This window comes from Eumetopias jubatus, unplaced genomic scaffold (genome assembly GCF_037043125.1).
Source record: "Eumetopias jubatus isolate StellerSeaLion01/CBP00866 unplaced genomic scaffold, mEumJub1_p1.0 scaffold_6, whole genome shotgun sequence".
NCBI classification, from domain to species: domain Eukaryota; kingdom Metazoa; phylum Chordata; class Mammalia; order Carnivora; family Otariidae; genus Eumetopias; species Eumetopias jubatus.
The window spans coordinates 15809932-15835215 of record NW_028274812.1 but is presented as its reverse complement, the minus strand read 5'-3'; the positions used below and the strand labels follow the sequence as shown (position 1 = coordinate 15835215).

Here is a 25284-nt window from a genome sequence, read left to right as displayed (position 1 = left end):
TGTGTGTAATGATGGAAAGAAGGCATTTACAATAACCTAAGCTCTATCTTGCATAGGTGCCTCTGTTACTTTATCTACTTTTCATCCTCATAATACTTTTCAGTGTTGTGATACCTTTGGAAAGATGTCGTTTTAATGTAGTTCTTTCGGGGTGCCTGGGTGGCTCACTTGGTTAAATGTCTGATCTTGGTTTTGGCTCAGGTCATGATCTCAGGGTCCTGATTTTGAGCTCCGCATCGGGCTCCATGTTCAGCGTGAGTCAGAGATTCTCTGCCTCACCCTCTTCCTCTGCTGCTCCCCCTGCTTGTGTGTGCACTCTCTCAAATAAATAAAATCTTTTTTTTTAGATTTTTATTTATTTATTTGAGGGAGGGAGAGAGAGTGCAAAAACAGGGGGAGCAGCAGAGCGAGAGGAAGAAGCAGGCTCCCCCGCTGAGCAGCGAGGCCGACGTGGGGCTCGATCCCAGAACCCTGGGATCATGACCTGAGCCAAAGGCAGATGCTTAATGACTGAGCCACACAGGCGCCCCTCAAATAAATAAAATCTTACAGTTCTTTCACTCTGGTGTATATCACAAAAATAAAATTATGTTTTATTATCTTTAATCTTTTCCTCCGGAAATCATTTACTTTGCTTTTATGAGGTTTTTTGCCATGTGGGTAAGGAATTGGCCATCTCTGTTTCTTTTTTTTATATTTAGAAGATTTTATTTAAGAGAGTGAGAGAGCACAAGCAGGGGGAGCTGCAGAGGCAGAGGGAAAAGCAGGCTTCCCGCTGAGCAGGGAGCCCGACACAGGTCTCGATCCCAAGATCCCCGGATCATGACCTGAGCCGAAAGCAGACACTTAACTGAGCCACCCAGGCGCCCTGGCCATCTCTGTTTAGATGCCAGTTATTTATCGAAGCATTTGTGGACAAAACAAGCTAGTCTACTCTGTCTATCCAGGTGTCAAAGCCGATCATTTCCTTGTCCTGATTGAGATTAGAAGGTTAGAGCTCAGAGTTCTGGGTTTATACTTTATAGACTAAAACAAGAACCAGAGCTGTCAGTGTGGACCTGACCAAGATCCCCTAGTTGTTGGACTGGTGGAGCCAGCTGAGATGGGTGCAGATTTATTAAAGAACCACGAGCACGCTGTTTAAACTGACTTCTCAAACAACAGGTGCTAATGGTAATTAAGTGCTGTTTTAAAGTTGGTAGTTAGAATTCACAATTGCTGAAATATTTAATTCATATCTTTGTTAGATTTGGGATACTTCTGTCTTGTGTCTCACTGCCCCCCACCCTAATCACACCCATTCAGAAGTAACAACGTCTGCATTTGACAGAGTGATTTCCTCCCAAATGAATGCTTGTGTGTGTTTATGTGGGGGATGAGCACTGCTCTGTGTTCCCCTATAAAGCTAAAAATCAAGGTATTAAGAGCATTACTACATGTTCTCCATGATTGCTGGCAGCTCTAAAAGCTATTTTGACAGGTTTAACTTATGATTTATAAATTAGGTTAATGGATTCCCTTTTTACTGGAAAATGCACTTGTATATGATCACTTATATTCAAGTAATAATTAACTACCAGCGACGAGTGCAGATGAAGAGATGCAAGCTAATACTCTCCACCCCCTGCTGAGGAGATGGTGATACAGATTTGTCTCTCTGCACATTCATTGCTTAGCCAGACTGAGTGTAGTTAGGTAATGCGTTTTAGAGTGCTTGCTTATATATTAGTGAATATTCTGACCACTCTGTATGTATCAGAAGCAGAAGTATGAGGGAATAAATTGGGTAGCAAAATCAAGCAAGCAAGCAAACAACAGAAACGTGTAGTTGGTGTGCTTTTCATAGGGCTTTGCCAATGATAAAGCTTTTCATGATGTCTGCTTTTTAGAAACAACTTCCAGTAGAGTTAGGTAGATCCTGAGAAGAAAGTCGGTGTATGTGCAGTGTAACTTATTTAAGAACTTTGAGAAATTTTTAAAAACCAGGAAAATAAGCAGGAGGGGTGCCTGGGTGGCTCATGATCTCAGGGTTGTGAGATCGAGCCCTGCATGGGGCTTTGCACACGGCAGGGAGTCTGCTTGAGATTCTCTCTCTCCCCCTTTCTCTCTCCTTCTGCTCCTCCCCCCACTTACACACACATTCTCTCTCTCTCTCTCTCTCTCTCTAAAATAAATCTTCATAGGAAAGAAAAGATTGCAGAGCTGCCATATTTCTTTCTAGGTGTTGTCTTTGTTAGAATGTCTTTATTAATGCAGTCTAAGCCAGTTGAGATTTACCTAGAGAAAAGAAGCATGGTCGCTCTTCAGTATAGATACTGTGGGGGCTTGATTTTGTAATGGGAGGGCAAAGGGGCGTCCCAGATGTCGCTTTCTTCTCCAGGTTTATTAATAGGCTTGTCTAAGCTCATGCAGAACAAAGACCAAGAGATGCTTAACTTGCAGAGACATGTGTTGTGTCACCTGGATTGTGACTCTATTCCTTGGATAACAACAATGACTAGTATGTTTAGGGTTTGAGGCAGTTTTGTTTTTGTTTTAATATCTTTTCCTTCGTCCAGAAGGCAGGGTTTGGGAAGAGGCATCTGAACAAGATTACTTGGATGCTTACTGTTGACAGAAGAAACACATCAACCAATTTAAACCTGTGCTTAGAACAGTCACTATTTCTTTATGGAAAAAAAATATTTTAGTGTCTTTGCATGCTTATGGGACCTAGAATCATGGTGTTCCTTCTCCGTGAGTCCCAGTAGCTTGATCAAGGCCATTTGGGTGACAGGATCACCGGGAAGTGTCTGGGAGGCCGAGATGCTGTCTTTGCTGAGCCCTCGGTAAGGGGGCTGGGTGACAGATCCTTCCAGCATACCACGGCTGCGCCAGCTGGACACCGTGATGAGCCAAGTGTCGGGCTGGCTGGCCGGCCGGACATGAGAAGCAGTGCCTGCTGTCCTCTCTTCTCTTGCACTTGCGCCCCCCCCACACCTCACCTCTATACCGCCTCCACTCTTAAATCCATAGCAGAGGAAAAGTTCAAGCCAAGCTGATTGATCCCTGGCGCTAAGGGCTCAACAGGCAGTGAGGCCGCCTCACTGTCTTTATGAAATGCCACTTTCCCTTTCCGCTTCCCTCCCCACCTTCATCACTTTCTTGTTTTTACCTCTCCCCCCGCGCCCCCCCTCCCCGTAAACTTACCTGCAGGGAAACCGAGTCCCTGTGCCTGTAAACTTACATCCCACAAACTCACCTGCATTCTGATGTGTTTTCCCTTTGAGGGCTGTTTTCCAGTTGTGGCAAATGACCGAACCCAGTGTCTCCGTTTGCCAACGGACAGTCTGCTGTGGTCGGTATCCTGACTCTGAGACCGTGGCTGCCCTTGGGAATCACCTGAGCAGCTTTGGAAACTTCAAATACCTGGTACCATTCTGATTTCATCGGGGTGGGGTGTCATCCCCACTTTGTAGGCTCGGGATGAGAAATGTGCTCAGATGTCTCACGGCTCATAAAGAAGGCTCGGCTGGGATGCCCATGCCCTTCCATTTACTGCACTACGCCATCCCGCTGGGTGCTAGAGCATTTTTACCAGTTAAGGGAATGGTCTTGCCATCACCTGCCTTTTTTTTTTTTAAATATTTTATTTATTTATTTAATTGACAGAGAGAGAGAGAGACAGCGTGAGAGGGAACACAAGCAGGGGGAGTGGGAGAGGGAGAAGCAGGCTTCCCGCAGAGCAAGGAGCCCGATGCGGGGCTCGATCCCAGGACCCTGGGATCATGACCTGAGCCGAAGGCAGTCGCTTAATCAACTGAGCCACCCAGGCGCCCCATCACCTGCCTTTTCTGAATCTGTGGGCCGAGGCTGTCTTTGACTGCGAGCCGACTTCCCTGTTAAACACTGGTTGTGCTCAAGGCCCGGCAGGACTGCATTCACATCACTTGTATTTGGGTCTGCAGCCGGCCGGCTGAACTCTGGGAGTACAGAGCGAAGCCCACACGTCAGAGAAACCCATTTCAGTTTATCATTTTAATTCTGCTATTAATCATCCACCAACCCTAAATGGATTCTCCAAAATGGCGTCTTCAAGTCCATTATCAGAGCTAGATGTTTAATAACTTTATTAAATAATCCACGCCACAGCATATAGGAAACTTTCTTTAGCTTTTTTTTTTTTTTTTTTTTTACATCGAAGGAGGCGTTTCTGGACGGCCCTCAGGATGGCTTAACATAGTTCTCACCGGCCCCCTCGCGTCCTTCCTTGCTGAGTGCCTTTGCCTTCCATCCTAAAAGCTCCGGGCCAGAGAGGCTCTGGCAGTGGGACCCCCTGCCTGGCAGGCTTCAGAAAGCAGCGGATGTGAGGCCGACATTTAATCAATTGAAAAGCAGTTGAAAATTCAGCCTGGGAAGCTATAGATATGCTACGTAGAAAACACGGCACGGCACTCTGTGGAATAGCAATGTGTTGCTTTTCTAGTCTCTATCAGGATCTTTTAAAGTGATTACACGCTAAAAATAATTTGGAGTTGAACATTGTGGGATAGCAGTTGTCTGCTCTTCGGTAAATCACATTATCTTAGATGGGCCATCTTTAGAAATTAAGTTCATTCGACAGGCAGTTTTGTGTGTTCATTTTCTTTCAGTCAAAGGGAGCACAGACTTAGAACTGAAGTAGCAACAGTGATAAATTCGCTCCACCTGGATTTTAATCAGCTATTATTTTAAACAATATAGTTCAAAGGCAGTACAGCCATTGAATTTGCATACTGATAATGTATGTTATTTAACTTTGACCTCAATTATGCTCCTAATTAAATATTACTTAGGTTGGGCAAAGCTTGCAGTAAACTTACTCTCATTTCCATACACTGGGGTGGAACCTGCAAGAGGTGGTAATTTGTGCTGCTTTGGGCTGCTTAGAACAAGCAATTAAACAATTTCATCAGGATGGGAGAAGAGCTTCTTGTAAGACACCCTCGTGTGTCTTCCACTTTTCCATCTCTGCCTTCCCTCCTACATATATATAGGTGATGGGCTGCTACCACTGGACACTCACTCAATCCCAGATGTGTATTTTATTTTGGATATTGGAGTTGATTGTGCAAAGTTTAGTGCTGAAAATTTTTCATAACTTACTCCCTCTCTGAAGTTACTGATGCTCATGTCATAGGGATACATCTTTGATTAGAAGAAGTAATATTAGCACCTAAAGGTGTTTTGAAGCTTAAAATCTAAACTTTACTGGAGATAATGCTGGTTTTCTCCTTTGTCAAAACTGTTGATCTGTCAAGCTAAGAAACTAGTTAGCCTTTCTAAGGCATGCAGTGGATTTCAGAGCTTTTGTAGTATTCAATTCCTAAGCAAGGATGTGATAGAATATTTTGCTACCTAAGAACAGGTCCTTTTGAGAGGATCTTAACCAGAGTAATGACTTGAATGTGACGTGGTGTGTAGGATGAAGCGGGAATTGGGATCTTGACTTCTGCATCTACCACAAACCAAACGAGTATGAACTCTGGTACAGGGACTCAGAAGAAACAGGGCATGAAAATAGTCAGACATGTTTCAGAACACTTTGTTTTAAAGATTTTATTTATTTTTTGACAGAGACAGCGAGAGAGGGAACACAAGCAGGGGGAGTGGGAGAGGGAGAAGCAGGCTTCCCACCGAGCAGGGAGCCCGACGTGGGGCTCGATCCCAGGACCCTGGGATCATGACCTGAGCCAAAGGCAGATGCTTAACCGCCTGAGCCACCCAGGCGCCCCAATCTTGTGCTTTTAAGCTACTCATGTTCATTGTTCTCTTCATAGTAATACTTTGATTATTTTGCCTTTGGGATCTGCAGGGGCCTATGACATCCATATGGCAAGTGTTTGATTTACCTTGTATATCTTGCAGGTGCAACAACTCAAAGAGGGGGGAAAATAACCTGTCTTAGACATTCATAATATATGTTATTACACTAGAAAATAATGCTTTAGGGAACCGTATCCTGAGGTGTCTAACTTGGCCAGATCTGGAGAGTCCACAGTCAAATAAGTAACCAATAGATATTAAGTACCTACTACAGTTAAACATGCAAGTTCAGCATTGCTTGGAAGCTTAACAAGAAAGTAATTAACCTGAAAGTGGTTAATTCAAAACTTTGAATTGTTGGGCTGCTTAGTCTGTTTCCCCAAGTGGACACACCCGTTCAACCATGGGTCACTTGAGTATCTGTATTAGGAAGGTTGTATCAGTGATCCGACATAAGTAGGATCATTTTTTCTTGGTTAAAGGGAAGTCGGGTCCGGGGTGGGGGGCGGGGCGGTGGGGAAGAACACAGTTAAAGTTGAACCCTTAAGAGTTCTGTTCTGATTCTATGAGGCTGAGTCGTGGCTCTTAGCCAGGGGTGTTAGGACCACCACCTAGATGAGGCATATTTTGGGGTGGAGAACATCTGGAATGCCTCATGTCCTGCATTTTCAGCATGTAGTTTGCACACAGGAGGATGCTGGTGGTGTCTAGGATTCACATGTTTCTTTTTGTTGTTTTATGGAGCATCTCTCTGTCTTCAGTACGATACAGACCTAAATGTGGTGGGAGCTCCAGACATTGCCAGGTAGGCCTTTCATGTACTGGCATTCTCGTAGACCCTCTTCACACAGTGAATTGCTGTAGTTGGTAGGTGGTACTTTTTATTTCCCTCATCTCAAGCAGAGATCTTATAAATTCCCTTTGTCTGAAATCAGCATGGTGGATCTCCCACCTCACCAGATTTAGAGCTGTTTTCTTTCACATACTTTCCCAGAGAACTGAAGATCTTTAATATTTTTTAAAACAACTGTAACTTTTTAAAGTACGGGAATATCTGGCTGAAAAAACATACTGCATTTACCCTGGTGTCTTTAGTTACAAGGGCTGTTAATAGATGGGACTCAAGCGTTCAGTGGGCAAGTCCGTTTTGGAAAATGCTACAGTGGGGGCACTTGGCTGGCTTAGTCGGTAGAGCACGTGACTCTTGATGTAAGGGTTGTGAGTTTGAGCCCCATACTGGGTATAGAGATTACTTAAAAATAAAATCTTAAAATGTTAAAATGATTTCCCCCTTAGAGATTCAGAGTGCACACTAAAGACTCCACTAGATCAGTTTTCCCAGATGATTTGAGCCCAGAATACTACTGAGGTAATACCTGGCACATTGCTATTGATAGACCTAGAATATTGATATTCTTGGATACCAGTTTGAAAAATGCTGATCACTGAGATTTAGAGGCCTAGTTTGTACTTAACATTACCAATAGAGTTCACCTGTAGTGGCCAAGGCCTTGGGATTTACATAAAAATATGAGATATATTATTTTCTGTTTTTAACTTCTTGATTACTTGAATACTAGCATTCAGTTGAATTAAATTAATTTTGCATGCTAAAAGCATTAACTAGTGATTTTCATGGGTCTCTCTTCACTTTCATTCCCCCCCCCCCCCCCCCCCGCTTTTCTTTAAGATTTTATTTACTGGGGCATCTGGGTGGCTCAGTCATTAAACGTCTGCCTTCGGCTCAGGTCATGATCCCAGGGTCCTGGGATCGAGCCCCACATCGGGCTCCCTGCTCCTCACTCTGCCTGCTTCTCCCTCTCCCTCTGCCCCTGCTTGTGTTCCCTCTCTTGCTGTCTCTCTCTCTGTCAAATAAATGAATAAAATCTTTTTTTTAAGATCTGACAGAGAGAGAGACAGCGAGAGCAGAAACAACAAGCAGGGGGAGTGGGAGAGGGAGAAGCAGGCTCCCCGCCGAGCAGGGACACCCCAGGATCATGACCTGAGCTGAAGGCAGACACAACGACTGAGCCACCCAGGCGCCCCAACTTTCATTCTTTCTCATGTCTAGGGGTGACTCTGGGCTATTCCTCCTGAAACTACATTAAGGACTTTAATGAATTTTCCTGAAAATTACAAGAAATAGAGAAATCATAAAGGTGAATACTGCTTAAGAAAGAAAAAAAGAGGGAAATCAGAGATTTGTAGACAGTGGCCAGAGACTCTATTTGGTATTAAATACCCTTCACTAAGTGGCATTTAGGACCCACAAGCTCATGTGCTGTGCAGATCATATTCCAGAAACATTACTTAGTCAGCATTGAAATTTCAAAATCATGATTAGTCAGAGTGTGTGTTTTCTTTACTTGGGGCTGTAGGGAAGAGAGCCACATTGACTCTAGATGATGGTGATGAGACGCCCACCCCCTTTTCTGGGTCTTCAGCTGAACTCAGTCTTGTTTAATGTCAATAACCAGTAAGGAGATATTTTTTTTGTTTGTTGGTTTTGTTTTGCTGAAGAGATGAGTGGGAAGACGTAGCATGAAATTAAAAGCAAGCAGAGGTTTTATTTAAAGATCAGATGCTTCGGGGCATCAGTATTTTAAGAGATGAAATTGCTGCCTTATAGGAGGGCCTCTTTCAGGAAGAAAATCGCGATCAGAAAAAGATCTCCAAACGTCATTTCTCAGAAATAAGGACATCCTACTAATTATTATTATTTTGAGAAAGAGAGAGAGCTTGTGTGCAAGTGGGATGGGAGGGGTGAGGAGCAGAGGGAGAGGGAGAGAGAGATTCTCAAGCAGACCCTGCGCTGAGCAGGGAGCCCCTGAAGTCATAAACCTGAGATCACGACCTGAGCTGAAATCAAAAGTTAGCGCTTAACCCACTGAGTCACCCAGACGCCCTGAAAACATCTTATTTTTAGAGGTCACTAGAACCACTCCTGGCCCAGGGATATAGTCTTCTCAGTTTCATGTAGTTTGAAGAGCTTTTGGTGCAACGTTTTGACAGTATCTCTGAAACTTGAGAAGCAGGTCATTTTCTCTCTTTAAAAAGCCTTGCAAGGGGGCGCCTGGGTGGCTCAGTCGTTAAGCGTCTGCCTTCGGCTCAGGTCATGGTCCCAGGGTCCTGGGATCGAGCCCCGCGTTGGGCTCCCTGCTCAGCGGGAAGCCTGCTTCTCCCTCTCCCACTCCCCCTGCTTGTGTTCCCTCTCTCGCTGTCTCTCTCTCTGTCAAAATAAATAAATAAAATATTAAAAAAAAAAAAAAAAGCCTTGCAAGTTTAGTATGTGTGCTGCCGAAGCGAGCACTAAAAAGCCTTGCAAGTTTAAAGGGCTCCTTTTGTGTGTGTGTGTGTGTGTGTATTACCTTGCATCCTTTCTAAATTTATGGAATATAGAATAGTATAACAAACACCCATGTACCTATCACCCAGTTTCAGCTGTGATCAACATTTTACTAATCTTATTTTGACAAATATATATTTTTAAAAAAGATTTTATTTATTAGAGAGAGTGTGAGCAGGGGGAGGGGCAGTGGAAGAGGGAGCAGCAAGACTCCCTGCTGAGCAGGGAGCCCACCAGTGGGCTCCATCCAGGACCCCTTGAGATCATGACCTGAGCTAATGGCAGATGCTTAACTGACTGAGCCACCCAGGCGCCCCAATCTTATTTTGTCAAATTTTATTTGCTTATCTTAAAACAAATACAAGATATGTTGTCTGCAGATCAGTCATTATACACCTAATAGTCGAAGGCTTTATAAAATAAGGTGACCACATTATTATTGTCAGACATTACAGAATTGACAACTTTTTGGAATCTTAAAAAAACCTTTAAAAATTATTTCACAACTCTTGTTTTCATAAGTTTTATTTCTGCATCTCAGAGATGGACTGCCCTTGGGGTAGAATGGTTTCATACGGAGACAGAGCATCTTAAGGCTAACTTGTTACAAAGCATGGCTGTGTAGGGGAAAGCATAGAGGGATTAAGGAATTCAATCCAGTTAGCTCACAAAAATTAGGGCTGTGGCTCATCTAAAATTTTTATAAATATGCATTAGTGGTGGAGTCATCAGTTTCTGCATTTAGCCTTCTGCTTATTTCTAGAAATTTAAAAATAGTTTGGGAAATTCTCTGTGCTTGTGTTTAAATAAAAGGGAGGGCTGAAATAGTTTCACCATATTCAGTTGTGCACTGTTTGGACAGTTTGGTTCTAGATTGAATATACTGTTTGGAGCTATGGCTGTTGACTTATATAAAATAACTCTTCAGTCATAAAAATTGTTAACTTTTTTTTTTTTTTTACTTTTATGTTAGATCTCCACCCAAAAATGAGGCTTGAACTCAACAACCCTGAAATCAAGAGTTGTATGTTCGACCAACTGAGCCAGCCAGGCACCCCCAGATGGTCAACTTTTTAAGCGGTCTTGATAAATGGGCTCATTAATATCTTGCAGCTCTATGTACATGTGGTGGTGGGGTCCTGTACAGTCTCTTTCTTGTAGCAGGATAACTTGCCTTTGCTACCTGAGGGTCAGACCAACCAGGATCCCCAGGCAGGAGAGCCTGCATCTCTTGAGTCATTGTTTCCTTGTGGCCAAGTCTATTCCCAGGCTCTGGCCATCTTATTCTAGTGGTGCCTATATAATATATATATATTATATATATCAATATATAATCTTGAGCTGCAACCCCATTTGTGTGCAGGATCGGGTATAGCAAAATGCATTCTATGTACACAGCTGTGTCTAATATTGTTGGATCCCCTTGTCATTTGAAATCTAACGCTGACTCCTTCAATACCCTCCTCACTGCAAGAATGGGAATTTTTAAAAGGTGGCCTTAATATGATATAAAAATATTGGAGTAAAATACATACCTTGGTTTGTGCAAGCGGACTGAGGCTCACACGGTGGCTTCTCTGAGAGCTTTTCAATTAAGAATGAGAACCTGCCCAGATATTACTCCATTTGAATCTCACACAGTCTAAAAATTGAGATGGTCTTAGTCCCCATTTATAATTGGGAGAATGAGCTCAGAGCAAAGGTTCCACAGCTAATAGGAACCGTGTTGTGGTCTCTGCTGTGTCCCCCATACTTTCTGTGGTTAAAAAAAAAAAAACAAAAAACCAACTCTGGTGTCTCTCCTCCGTTTAGACCTTTATGTAAACTGCCTTGCCCTTTTCCTACCCAGACTATTAGAAAATTAGAGGATTAGAAGTCTTCATGTTAGATGTTGTTGAGTGCAGCGGGTGGCCCAGTCAGGCAAGAATTTCTTGCAGCTTTCATTTTAGAAGGGGAAATGGGCCCGGGACAGGTACTTCCCTTTGGAGCATAGCTGTTGACAGCAAATTACCTGTATAATAAAAACAGGTAAAACTTAGTTAACAGTTGACTTATTACAAACTTATGACATGGGTTGGGGGATGTTCCAAATATTCTGTGAGGTAGATAAAATAAATTCTTACTCATTTTACAGAGAACGGGAGGTAAGAGAGGCTAAATAATGCACAGATTAATAATAAGAGGCTAAATAATGCACAAGGCCGCAGATTAGACCCTGCTTTCCTGGCCACCTCCCCTTTGCTGGTCTGGAGCCACCATGTTTCAGGCTAAGACAATGACGGGACAATGACAAAATGCCAAATTGAAGTACTTAATCTTGCCCCAGAGTACCCAGCTCTCTAGTCCTTCTGAGCCCACTGTGTTATCTTCCCTTGAGGAGGGAATATGGATTAGTTTGCATGAACAAACTCCTGAAAAAGGGTTTCACTGCTGAGTTTCTTTTCTTAAAGCAATTCTGTTTTCCCATGAAAATTCATGTGACTGGTAGAAATTAGAATTACAATGCTTCACTGTAAAGCAAAATTTTCTTAGCTGCCTTTTGCCCATACTAAAAATAAACTGAAACAAAATAACTTGCAAAGGAAAAGCTCTCCCACCACCCAATTGTAAAAGTAATCGTGTTATTTAGGTAAAGAACAGAACACAAAAATAGAAAAATAAAGGATATCAAATATTCATAGTTCCTTCCCCAGTGATTTTGATACATTACGATATTAACAGTTTGGTAATGTTGCTATTTTACAGTATGTTCTCCTATGTATTTATCGTTATTTTACAAAAACTGTTCAGTTTGCCCTTTAAATTGACTATTACAACATAAAATACATCTCCACAACATAAAATACATCTCCATACTCTTATACACTTTGTAGGTACCATTTTTAATGCCTACAGGATAGGCTATAACCATTCCCCAAATTTTGGATATTTAGAATTGTTTCTGATTTGAAGTTAATTTTGAAAAATCTTTTTCTTCCTCTTACTCTTTTGTAATGACCTTAGCTATAGGAATTCGATCCCATAGTTCAGGATAGTATAGTTTTACTATGATTTAGTAAAGCATCCGCTTCTGTCCTTCACTCTCTGTCCTAAAGGTTTATACTGTGTTTAGACTTGGAGTTTATAAAGCTTCTGCTTAGATTAGGTTTTACAAAGTTTTCTGCTTAAATTAGTTTTGAAATAAAAATGGTTATTTTATAAAAGAAAAGCAAAGCTTTTGAAACCCATAATTCTGTTGGTGTTCTATAAATGACCTCTAAATTAGAGGGAAAACTTTTTGCTTAAGCATAACCCAGGCTGGTTGGCATTGTCATGATGACTTGTGTTCTTACAGCCTGTGCCATTTTTGTGAGATGAGTTTCCCAAGTGAGGAATTCTGTGCTTAAGAAACTCCACGCCCGGGTGAGAACGCTCCCGAATTGAGGCCGTGTGTGCAGCTCGGGTCAGCTTGCCCACATCCTGGCTCAGTCCCTTTGGTTGCAGTACCTCTCAGCTTCGCCTTCCTAGGTTGTCCGTAAAGTGGGGGTGATGGTAGTAGTTGCCTTAAGGCAGAAGGTTAAATTAGCAAATGTATATAAATCACATTTGTGAAATGGGTCCACAATACACATATCAATATATCGGGAGCCTCTGGTAGCCTGCAGGAGAGCTGTGATGTTCCTGACTGGGTCTTGGTCAATATATATTTTTTAAAGATTTATTTATTTCAGAGAGAGCAAGTGAGCGAGCAGGGGGAGTGGCAGGGAGAACGAGGGAGAGAATCCTTGAGTCGCCGAGCTGACTGTGGAACCTGACCTGGGGCTCAATCTCCCCACCCTCAGATCATGACCTGAGACGAAATCAAGAGTGGGCCGCTTAACCGACTGAGCCTCCCAGGCGCCCCAATTCTGTTTTTGATTAATGGTGTGGCCGAGGACATTATTAATATGGTAATCACATTTGGAGATCATATGAACAGAGGGGTGGAAGCTTCATGAGAGCAGTTTGGTCCATCATTGCTCAGATGATTTGAAACGATTTGTGAATCCTGGAAAGCCAGGTGATTAGCATGCTTATAGCCCTAGAATCTACAGATTTTAGGGTTCTCCAAGTATTTTCACCTTTGCAATGATAAAATGAATAAAAAGGAAACCATGCCTTCATATGCTATATATCAGTTACACCTCTCAATAAAAAAAGAAAACTGTCTCTTCCCCAACACCAGTGCAAAACAAAGAAGTCTACAAAGGCAACATTTGTTAAAGATTTTGTGTAGTGTTACTAGAGTTTTGTTCTTTATGTTAATTGCTTAGACAGAGATCGGGCCGAGACCTCTCATTCCCTTCCCTTCCTGCCTCCCTATTTGTGGGTTATTTTTGTCTTATTTTAAACACATAAAGGAATCAAACATTCTCTGTAACTTGCTTTTCCCACTTAAACTGGAGACATCTACCCACATGTGTCTCTAGATTTACTGCCTTCCCTTCGATGCTGTTACATGGATTGTGTGTTGTACATCACTGTACCTATACCTCAAGTATGTAAAGCCATATCCATTAGAATAGCATGTTGGATGGGGCGCCTGGGTGGCTCAGACAGCTAAGCATCTGACTCTTGGTTTCAGCTCAGGTCATGATCTCGGGGTCACGAGATAAGAGCCCTGTGCCGGCTCCGTGTTCCGTGTCTGCTTGAAGATTCTCTCTCTCCCTCTCTCTCTGCCTCCCCTTCTCGATTGCTTGAACATGTGCGTGTGCGTGCTCTCTCTCTCTTAAAAAAAAAAAAATAGTGTGTTGGAGTGGGTATGCACATTTAAATTATTTATAGCTATTTCCAAATTGCTCTCCAAAGACATTACTGATTTATACTCTGATTTCTATTTTTTTTCTGTTTGACACTTTTAAAGGCTTACCTTCAAAACGCTGCCTATTAGAATGAAGAAAAAGACATTGAAGTGTTTTCTTTACAAGTTTTATTAGGGGTTTAAAATACTCCCCAGATGGGGGTATTTGGCGGCTCGGTCAGAAGAGCATGCGACTCTTGATCTTGGGGTCATGAGTTCGAGTCCCACATTAGGTGTATTTATTACTTAAATAAAAATTTTAAAAACTGACTAAAAATTCCCCCCCAGATAATCTTTTTTATTCTGATCATTTGTTTGTGGGTCTTTGTCATATTGACTTCTGGTTGTTCCTGCTAATATCCGCTTAACAGTTCTGCTTCTTGGGTTTTGCCAGAATTGCGCTGGTCAGAGCCCATTCACGGCAGGACTGTGGGGCCAGTCCCACCTCTGGTGGTCATCCAATGAGGATGTAGGCAGAGAGCGTCACTTCTGTGGCGGAAGAAGTTACTTCTGCAGGCTCATCTCTACCCCCAACGTCCTGAGAGTGTCAAGAACTCACCTGTTTGAACATTGTTTGACTCATTCAGTAAAGAGCTTGATAATCCTGGGGCACCTGGCTAGCTCAGTCAGTAAAGAGTATGACAACTTACTCTCGGGATTGTGAGTTTGAGCCCCCTGTTGGGTGAGGAGATGACTTAAAGATAAAATTCTTAAAAAAGAAGGGTGCTTTGATGGCTCAGTTGGTTAAGCGTCCAACTCTTGATCTCAGCTCAGGTCTAGATCTCTCGTTTGTGAGTTCAAGCGCCATGTTGGGCCCCGCCCTGGATATGGGGCCTACTTTAAAAAACAAACAAAAAAGCTCGATACTCCTACTGCTTACTCTGCAAAGGGGCTCAGAGCAAATTGTGGGCAGTCCTGTGGAGGAGGAAGAGGAACGGAGAAGTCTGGTAAGTTTTTTTTGCAATGCTTTAGCTGCCATTTTGGATATTTTCTGTTCTTAGAGGAATGAGAGGAAAACACTGTTGCTGGAAGCACTGAGATTTTTTTTTTTAAAGCTTGTTGAGTTGTAATGTGGTAATACTTTATAGGAATAAACTCTGGCTGACCCACTCAAAGGATATAAGCTTGAAAACATTAAGGGTTTTGATTTGCTCAAAAGAGGCGTTTACGCTTTTTGAAGCACAAATCCAGTGGGAATTGAGGTTTGCTGGTGCTCACTGTGTTAAGTGCAGAGAGCATGTCTTTCAAGTCTAATGTCTATCTCAGGAGTCAAGGTTCTATAACCATATTTGTACAAGTGTAAAAGTAAGTTCAAAAGGAATGGAAAAAGCTGTGTGAAAGAATAGTAGACATTTCCTCTTTCTTTCTTGTTTGGAAACTTGAATCCTGATGACTGCTTTCTTCCCTGAATTAGATGGCCCTCATACCTCATACCTCATCTGGCTCCAACATTCCCATTCCCTGTCACTAAGTTGTGTCCTTGCCTCTCTGTGTTTACCTCGGCATAACTGATAAATAAATCCTTCTCTTCTGTGGGCATTTGAATTATAGACAAAAGAGAGGATGACTGAGGACAAGCCAGACATGTATTAAAAAGCGTGTAATTCTCGGGACACTGTGGCTCAGCTGGTTAAGTGCCTGACTCTTGGTTTTCTGCTCAGGTCATGATCTCAGGGTCATGAGGCTGAGCCCTCGGTTGGGCTCCGTGCTCAGCAGGGAGTCTGCTTGGATAGTCTCTCCCTGTGCCCCTCCCCCCCAATAAATAAAGCCTAAAAGCGTGTGTTCTCCCCCTTTTACAAATGCTTATGAATATATATATACACGTAAAGATAGGACTTTAATGTTAAGGAACAGTGGGTTTGATTTCTTACCATTTGAGGTGACTTTAACTTACTGGTAGCTCTCAGAAGCACCTGAATCTTGAACAATAGTATAAATTATATAAATGGTTGGGGATGGGGAAAAAAAGCAAACATTCTTTTTGTCCATCTACAAGGACACATGAGATTTTGTAAATAGCATCTCTAAATGAAACATAGAATGGTGGAAATAATCCGAATATGGTTAGGGATGAAGCCCCATTTTTGTTGTGGAGGGTTGGTCTGTCATGGGCTTTGAATGCTCACTGGAGATTGAGCTTGGATGGTCCCCTTGCATTGCGACCCAAGCTATGCATATAATAACAGTGGCTCAAAACTCAGTTTTAATAATGGTCCCTGTCATCAGTTGTCTGCTACCAAAGTTAATACATCAAGTGCCTTTTGGAAGTAGAGACAGTTGCCCTGTGGTCCCTGGGAATAAGTAATCCATAATTATCACACTTTGTATATAAGGAGGGCTAGCAGCGATCTCCGATTTTAAGACTCATTTGATGTCATTTAACGTGCTTTGTTATATGTAAGGGTAGAGGAAAGTTTGTGTCTGAATCCTATAGGTCTTTCACGTTTAAAGACAAAGACAGTTTGGCTCCCGGTTAAGGTAATTTGAGTTTGACAATTCATAAAGAATTATGAGACGTCCTTCAAGAATTATGGAAATTCTCTAGGACTCTGAACTCTGTAAAACTTGAGACTTCTGATGACTAAACAAGGGGGACGGTTTATTGGGTTGAAAAATGGAGACGTTAAACCTGCTTTCCCATGATCCCCACTTAGTTTGCCATATCATGGTGCTTACGTAAGCGTTTTTTTAGGTTAGATTCATTGTGTTTCCATGGACCCCATATGTGTTCCCTGCTTTCGTCCTCTAGCTCTTCTTCACGTTATTAATCAAATCTGAGCCTGACGTGTTCACATAACTAGTGATTTTTAGTCCAAATACTCTTCAACGCTGACATTTTTGCTAATGGGCATTGTGGAGACCTTCCCCTCCCCCTGCTTTTGTCTTTAGGTTTCACTTAAGCCTCCTGTCTTTCATATTTTGGTAAGAGAAGACTTACAGTGGAAATGTAATCTGAGTATTCTGTCTAATAAATAGACTCAGCATGGGTATTTTGAAGCCAACTATTCTTTCTGTAGAGTAAGTATTTTTTTTTTTAAAGATTTTATTTATTTATTTGAGAGAGAGAGAATGAGAGATAGAGAGCACGAGAGGGAAGAGGGTCAGAGGGAGAAGCAGATGCCCCGCTGAGCAGGGAGCCCGATGTGGGACTCGATCGGGGACTCCAGGATCATGACCTGAGCCGAAGGCAGTCGCTTAACCAACTGAGCCACCCAGGCGCCCTCTGTAGAGTAAGTATTAAAGTACAGTGGTATTATTTCAGGAAGCAGCTCATGCCGTTGAAGGGCAGCTTTGCTGGGAGCCGGGAACAGCTAGGTGAAATCGATTTAGCTCAGTTCGAGTCTTCTGGATTGACTGTCTTGAACCTGCTGTCCCTTCAAGCCTCCAATCGAAGTCAGTGGTTTGGCCAGGGTGCTCCGTTCGCCTGGAAGCATCATTGAGTCATGCCAAGTAGAGTGCCGTGGTTTAGAGATTTCTTTGGAGTAGGCAGGTCTGGGTACTATGGAATACTCTTAATGGCGTTTTATCATTATGCATAGCAACAGGTCCTTCCATAATCTCTAATGCCGTGGGAAAACCCTGGAAGTCGTTATTGATGAGTGCTGGCCTTCGGGCCATGGTGAATCCCTTCTAGGCTGTGGGGCCTGTGGCCAGCCAACCCCAGCCTCTGATCACACTGAGGTCCAGTGTCCTCTTCTGTACAATGGAAATGCTACCACCCGCCTAAGTTGGTTTTGATAAAATGAGAAATGTATACGAACTGTAAAGCTTTGTTGAAATCCTGGCGTTCCTAATAGTTATTATACTGTTTTTTGCCGTACCCTCAAAACTTTTTACCTATATTCTCAGGATTTACAAAATGATGGACGGGCATATCTATATGTCTACTGTTGTTGCAACGGAAAACATCAATTGCACAGGCTATCCTCTGGGGTAGAGGACAACTGATCATTTTAGTAATATTGTAAGGAAAAATCAGTGACTCACAAAAGCACGAGTGACCCATGTCTTTGTGTTGTCTCTGGGTACACTGGTCTTTGAACCATGGGGTTCCTAATTCACCTCCCTTCTCTGCTTCCCCATACCCTTTGTCACACGCCCATCCTGTGGGGACTGAGATTTAGCTTTATTTGTACTTCCTCCTCTGTTGGTGACTGGCTCTCGTATTCTTCCATCATGACCGTTGCCCTAATTGTTTAGTTCCATGTCTGTCCTTTTTCCTGAGAAGGACACATTGCCACTTAGGTATACTTTGGTCAAATATGCATACCCTGCATCCAATCACAAGGAAACATTGTTTTAAAGAAAAAAAAAAATTTTTTTTTTTTTTTTTTTTTTTTTTTTTTTTAAGTAGCTCCATACCCAGCGCGGAGCCCATCCCTGGGCTTGAACTCACAACCCTGAGATCAAGACCTGAGCTGAGATCACCAAGAGTCAGTTGCTTAACCGACTGAGTCACCCAGGTGCCCTGAAAAAAACAATTTTTAAAAGTCTACTTTTCTTAGTAGTCTGTAAGCTCAAAGGGGCTGGGGCCACACCTGACTTACTCATTGTTATATCTCAAATAGGCCTGGAATGGTGGGTGTGTAGATCATGCCTGGTGTTTGGATAAGTGGAATGGTGTGCTCATTGACCCAGATACAAAGCCCTACCTGCTTGATAAGAGCTCGTGGGGTGCCTTCTGTAAGGTAGCTGGATCCTCCAGACTAATGACTTAAATCTTCATCATCACTGAAAGTAAGTTTACATGGTTTTGTTTTCTCCCCGTAGCTCCTACAGAAGAATGGTCAGCTGTCTAGTGCCAATGGCTTAACTGAGGAAGAAGAGTTCAGTCCCCAGGAGGGAGCCCTGAATGGCCAGGAGGAAGAAGCCACTGTCACAGATGGTAAGCGCCTTTTCAGTCTCTGGGCAGAAGAAGTAGGGACTCTAGGGCTGACAATACCTGCTATGAATCTGCTGAAACAATAAAAACTAGCCTGGTTGGACCATACAGTGGTCCTGCCTGGGGGTGGATGAGGTTGACAACAAAAGCAATCCATTGGTTGCAAAAGGAAGTTGTTTTTTTTTTTTTTTAAAGATTTTTATTTATTTGACAGAGATACAGCGAGAGAGGGAATACAAGCAGGGGGAGTGGGAGAGGGAGAAGCAGGCTTCCCGTGGAGCAGGGAGCCTGATGCGGGGCTCGATCCCAGGACCCTTGGGACCATGACCTGAGCCGAAGGCAGACGCTTAACGACTGAGCCACCCAGGCGCCCCAGGAAGTATTTATCAGACCTTTTGGGTGGCCTCAACACTCAGGTATAGGAAGTTCTGCCAATATCTGGGTATAGGAAATGTAGTCATGTTTCGTCTTTCTTAGATGTTTTTGTCTGGAACTTAGGTTGGTGGTGTTTTGTTTTGTTTTAATTGTTGCCTGGTTGCAATTAGTTGTCTGGTATTGATGTGAATTCTTGTTGGAAACCCCAGAGTCGTGGTTGCTTTAAGAGTCGGTATCTCTCACTCTGGCGAGAAGCCTGCTTCCCTTGCACAGATTTTTCTAGAAGTGTATTTTTCAGGGTGCATGCCGCTCTTTGCCCGAACTATGATTTGCTGCATGTTTTTTTAGCTCTTGAGCCTAGAGGCCCCGTAGGCATGGTTATGGGAAAGTGAATCACCACATTGTCACTAGTTCGAGTCAGCCCACGTGAGGTCGCAGGGACCACACCTTCGGGTCAGAAGCAGGCACCTTGACTGGTAGGCCTCAGTCGAAGCGCCCCGGGTTGAAGAAGAAACGTCCTCTGCTCTCGAGTTCTTGTCTCATCATTCCGTTCAATCATAAACAGAGGAGTAATTTAACAACCACTATCGAGGATGCATAAAAATGATGATTTGGCATGGAGTGAAGTGAGTCTTCCAAGCAATGTGAATTAAGACAAATGAAGGGGAAAGTCCCAGGAGAGGAGACTGGCCATTGCCTTGGTTAAATGAGACTCCTAACATGTGGAACCTGTTTCTCCTCTTGTTCAATGCCCCCATGGAGCTGCTTCAAGCCGCGAGCTGCTTTTGAAGTTGGTGGGAAGACTGATCTTTATATATAACACCACAGGCACAATATAAAGTTAGAAATATATACAGTCTCACAGAAGGGAGGATTTGCATGACCTAGTGTGAAAGTTTCAAATCATCTCCACCAAAAGAATTGGAATGGCCCCAACTCAAATTCCAAAGTCCCATGCTTTGTCCTTCCCATGGCAACTTTTGAATCCAGTCAAGCCACAGCAGGTCTGGAGCCTTCTCTGGCCAAGCCACTGTGCTCAGTGCTGCAGGGAAGATGAACAGACTGACAAACAGCCCACCACTTACCCATTGCAGGGGAGAGGAAGCGGGTCTATAGACGGGTACACAAGATAAAGGGAAGGGTTAAGACAGGGTAACATGGTGGGTATCAGATGAATTTGCAAGAAATGAGAGCTGCTCTGAGTTCTGGTGGTGCAGTCATTTGAGGTCAGAGCGTGGGTAAGATCTGGGACTGGGGGAGATAAGGGTTAGATTTATTGACAAGGGATGGGGGCCAAAGTGAGGAGAGTAATAACAGCCAACACTTTGCAAGTTTTTACTTTGGGTCCTGGAACTCTGCCTTTTGTGCATTATGGTCTTTGATGAGGTAGGTAATATCGGTGTCAAGATTTCAAACCCAGGTCAGCAAATTACCTAGCACAAGCTCTTAACCGCTGTGCCTTCACCGTGCTGGGCATGCCCACAGGTTTGTCTATTGGCACAGCGTCACCTGAGCAAAGAGTAGAATGAAAACCCAGAGAGGCAAGTGTGCTAGGTAACAGGGCTGTGAAAGCAAATATTTGGTAGCAATGTGGGATCACTGACGTATGCCATCGAGGGAGCCCCTGGGTCAGGCAGGCTTCCTCTATGATGGTGATGTACGTGATTGAGAAGAGAAGGTAGAGAAGGAGAAAAGACAGGCCTTAGCAGATGATTATTTCCATGGTCTCCCTGAGCTGACCCAGGCTTCTGATCGTGGCCTTGGGGCTCTGAGCAAATAGCAAAGATTTCTTGCAACAAGAGTGGTAGTTAATATACCTTGTCCTTCAAAAGATCCTGAAAAGGCCTTGTCACCTAGGAAAAGACTGGTGGGTGTCCTAGGGCTGCAGAGGTCTCCACCCCAGGCCCTGCCTTTAGGATGAGCTTTTAGGCGGAAGGAACTATTAATCCATTGGCTTATTAGCATCTGTAATAAGCTTGGTGCACTTGTTTTTTTCTTCTGCCTTTTGCCTGCCTGGCATTGTAAACACGGATACTTTTTCATGCCTTTTTTTTTTTTTAAAGATTTATTTATTTATTTGAGAGAAAGAGAGAGTGGGGGAAGGGGCAGAGGGAGAGAATATCCAAGCTGACTCCCGCTGAGTGCGGAGCCCGACACAGAGGCTCAGTCCCATGACCCTGAGATCACGACCAAGAGTTGGACGCTCAACCAACTGAGCCACCCAGACGCCCCTTTTCATGCTTTTCTTTTGACTACAGTAATAGCCTATGGTTAGATTTTATGGTTATTTCCAGAATTTCCTTCTACACAGAAGCTTACTAGGATGTATAAACAAAGGCATAATTTAGTATGTAACACTTAATCGTAGGATTGCAGGGACCTTGGTTTCTACTACTGTCCACATCAGTAAGAATAGATCTGACCCATCTTCTTCCCTAGGAGGATTGACCAACAGTGGGATTTGGTCCTGCCATACGTGGATCAGTTCATGGGAGAAAACTATGAACAAGGGGCGTTCCTGCTAGAGGGTTTTTAATTTAAAGTGGCTGACTGTATTTAGACAAAGCCAGATATGAAAATATTTTCTGACTTTGACTTGTTTGCTTTCTTTCTGAAACCGGACACACTGGTAATTCAGAACCATTCCTCTTCCTATAATGAAAATGGAATCCTGTTTCCTTGTAAACTTTCCTCAAATGACAGAAGATAGGAACTGCCTCCTAAATAAACATCTTCTAATCTGTGCATCAGGATTAGAAATGTATACGGCAATTTTGGAGAGGACTTGAAGATTATATAATTCCATGGGCCATCTTTTAGAAGGTACACAATCAGGGTTGAGAACAAATAATTATTGAAAAAAAAAATGGGACCTCTGGGTGGCTCAGTCGGTTAAGCCTCTGCCTTTGGCTCAGGTCATGATCTCAGGGTCCTGGGATTGAGTCCCACATCCAGCTCCTTGCTCAGCAGGGAGCCTGCTTCTCCTTCTGTCTGCCGCTCCCTGTTTGTGCTCTCTCTCTGACAAATAATGAAATCTTTAAAAAAAAAAAAAATGAAAAAAATTCACAGTAAATTACTTTAGCCTCGGAGGTTTTGTCCTTCTGAATTTTTTAAGGTGATTTACCGTTTATTAAAACTGCTTCTGTCCAGCAGCAGCCTTTTCCCAACTAGAAAGTTCTTTCATGCCATGCTATTTCCGGCATTCACAGGGGTCATGCAAGTGCTGTTAGTTTTGTGGAAAATCTGCTTTTGTTGAAAGATTTTAAAAAAGCCCCCTTCATCCCAAACTGTCATTTTTCTATATTCTGTGGCCCCTGGATTTTCTATGAGTTAAATGCCTCAACACAAATGATTTTTAAAACATTACATGTGGATCCAGGTCCAATTTTATATTTAAAACTTTTGCAAATTAAAAACTCAGATTAATGAAAAAATTTAACTTTAGTATCTGTTGCATGCATTTTTCCCCCAAACAGATGGGAAAATTCAGTATTACCAAATAAAAAAAACTTAAGACCTTCTTTGTTTGGATACTATATATTTTTAAAGGTTTTATTTATTTATTTATTTCACAGAGAGAGAGAGAGAGAGACAGCAAGAGAGGGAATACAAGCAGGGGGAGTGGGAGAGGGAGAAGCAGACTCCCCGCCGAGCAGGGAGCCCGATGGGAGCTGGATCCCATGAGATCATGACCTCAGTTGAAGGCAGACGCTTAATCAACTGAACCACCCAGGCGCCCCTGGATAATATGTTTTTTTTTATTAAAGTGCCTACTCAACTCATTGCCATGTGCAAATACACAGGTGATTGTCTCTGATCTTAATAATTTGAATTTATCATTTACAAGGCAGTTTCTTGTTTCTTTTTGAGATTTGCCTCTCTGCAAAGTAGATACAGCAGATGTTATAAAGCAGGTGAACGCCATGATTCCTCATCTCCCTAGGTCATACCGTTTGTATGAACAAACAATAGTCATTTCCTTGGTTTTTTAAATTTTTGTTCACATGTGCTTTATATTATTTGCATACCCAGAGTGTGAGGACATTTACCCCAGAAGCAATGGAGTGGTTGTGGTGCTCTGCCCTTGGCATTTGCCACTCTGGGGCCAACTGCATTAAAAGTAGCAGTCAGCTAGCCAGGCAGACAGGCTTTGTTGTGCTGATCAGAATGATGAGGAGGAGGGCGCCTGGGTGGCTCCGTCCCTTAAGCATCCAACTTTTGATTTTGGCTCGGGTCATGTTCTCAGGGTCCTGAGATCGAGCCTTACATGGGACTCCCCGTTCCCAGCAGGAAGTCTGCTTGAGATTCTCTTCTCCCTCTCCCTTTGCCCCAACCCCACTCTCTCTTTCTCTCTCTCTCTAAAATAAATAAATAAATAAGTAAATCTTTAAAAAATGGTGAGGAGGGTCACTACTGCAAATGGGAGGCAATCCTGGGAAAAACCCTCTAAGATCCCAAGCAAAATTTAAGAACAGGAAAACCCCCAAATGTTGTCACTTAAAACAGAAGTCTTTTAGAGTGTTTCTTACATTCTGCAGGATCCTACTTTTTCTACCTCTAGATACTATCCCCCAGCTACAGTAACAAAAATGGAGTATGCCTTGCTCAGCTATCTAGAAACTTCATTTGCAACATTATGGGAGAATTTCATTTTCCTCATTGTGCTTAATGTCACTGTCTTAGCTTTTATTAAATTTGCTGTTTGAAACCTACCAGATTCTGGTGTTTAGTGCCTTTGGGATATGGAAAGGCCAAAAGGTTATTTACTGCCAAACGATCGCAGCACTCCCTGTGGACCTTGTTACCTTACAGAAAATCCATTCTGGAATGACTAGTAGTTCATCGCTTTTTGATCATCTAATAGCTTTATCTGGACAGTGAGTACCTAAGATCCTTTCCATGTCTCTGTTAGAAGATGACCTCCCCCGCCAATACATGTTCTTCTGTGAGAGGCTGCTCTCCCAGCTGTGAAGAAATCCACGATTCAATGGCTTCTCTATTTTAATTGGAGACAAAATTGGTACCTTGTTATTTATTCTCATGAAAACATACCTGCCTTTTGCCCAGATGACTACCCTCCATTCCTCCTTTATTTTTTCCCACATCGTTTGTCAACACGCAGCGTGGTTCATGTACTGTGTCTTACCTCCAGCTCTGCTAAAATATAGGAACCACAAGGGCAGAGATTTCTTGGGCTGACGTGGGAGGTCTGTCAGATGCTTCCATGCTGAGTCCCCCGAGGCTAAACCTTGTGTTTGACACCTAGTAAGTGCTTAAGAAATACTTGAATAAATGAAGAGCTAGAGTTAACAATATGACCTTTTTGCTCATGGGAGAAGGGCATCTGTTGACTTTTCACCTTTGTATCATTTGCGCATAAATACCACAACTTTGTAGATTTTACCCCCTCCCCCCCCCCGCCCCCTTTTCTTTGGTGCATTAGCACTCACAAAGCTGGATCCTTCTCCACATACCATGCTGTGCTGTCACAGGTGCTTACTCTAGGTTATCCAGGTGTTGCCTGGAAAGGTGAGGTCAGACCCTGACCTGCTCAGGAATGCTATCCAATGTGAGTGCTCAAACCACAAAGAGCCCCCCACCCCCACCCCCGCTTTGGTATTTCGAATACAATATTATTGCATGACATTTTCTCAAGCTGTATCCTGTTTTGTAAGGTTTTGAAAACTAGGGGAAACACAAAATAACCCTTGAACATCGGCAGGAGTACTGTACTTTGCATTTTCTGGGAACCGGTTTTTATTCATTCCTCCGCTCTGCAGGAATTTTTTTAGCATTCCTCTATGAAATTACTTATGTCATTGACAAATTTCTGGTAACAAGTAACTACTGCTTTCATCTTTAAAGAAACATTTATTTTTTAGTAATTAACAGCTAACCTATACAGGGAAGAATTTCTCCCTCAAACTGTATATTCAAGTCTGGCAGTCCAAAGAACCTTCTAACTTGATAAATGATGGGGGTATGAGGAAACAAGGACTTCTGGTCCTCTGCCCCTTTTAGTTCATTCTAGGGGACAAAACCATGGGTAAGGCTGCTCTAGTCACTATTTCTTTGTGT

At 42.9% G+C, this 25284-nt stretch overlaps 1 protein-coding gene across 1 annotated transcript in view; it reads left to right on the top strand.

The window, feature by feature from the left end:
* The window catches only part of AKAP12 (A-kinase anchoring protein 12), a 95201-nt gene that overhangs the window by 33233 nt on the left and 36684 nt on the right, over positions 1-25284 (top strand). Inside the window, exon 2 of the mRNA XM_028103412.2 lies at positions 18720-18834. Coding sequence (XP_027959213.2) covers positions 18720-18834 — 115 coding nt within the window. The remainder of the gene's footprint in view (positions 1-18719; positions 18835-25284) is intronic.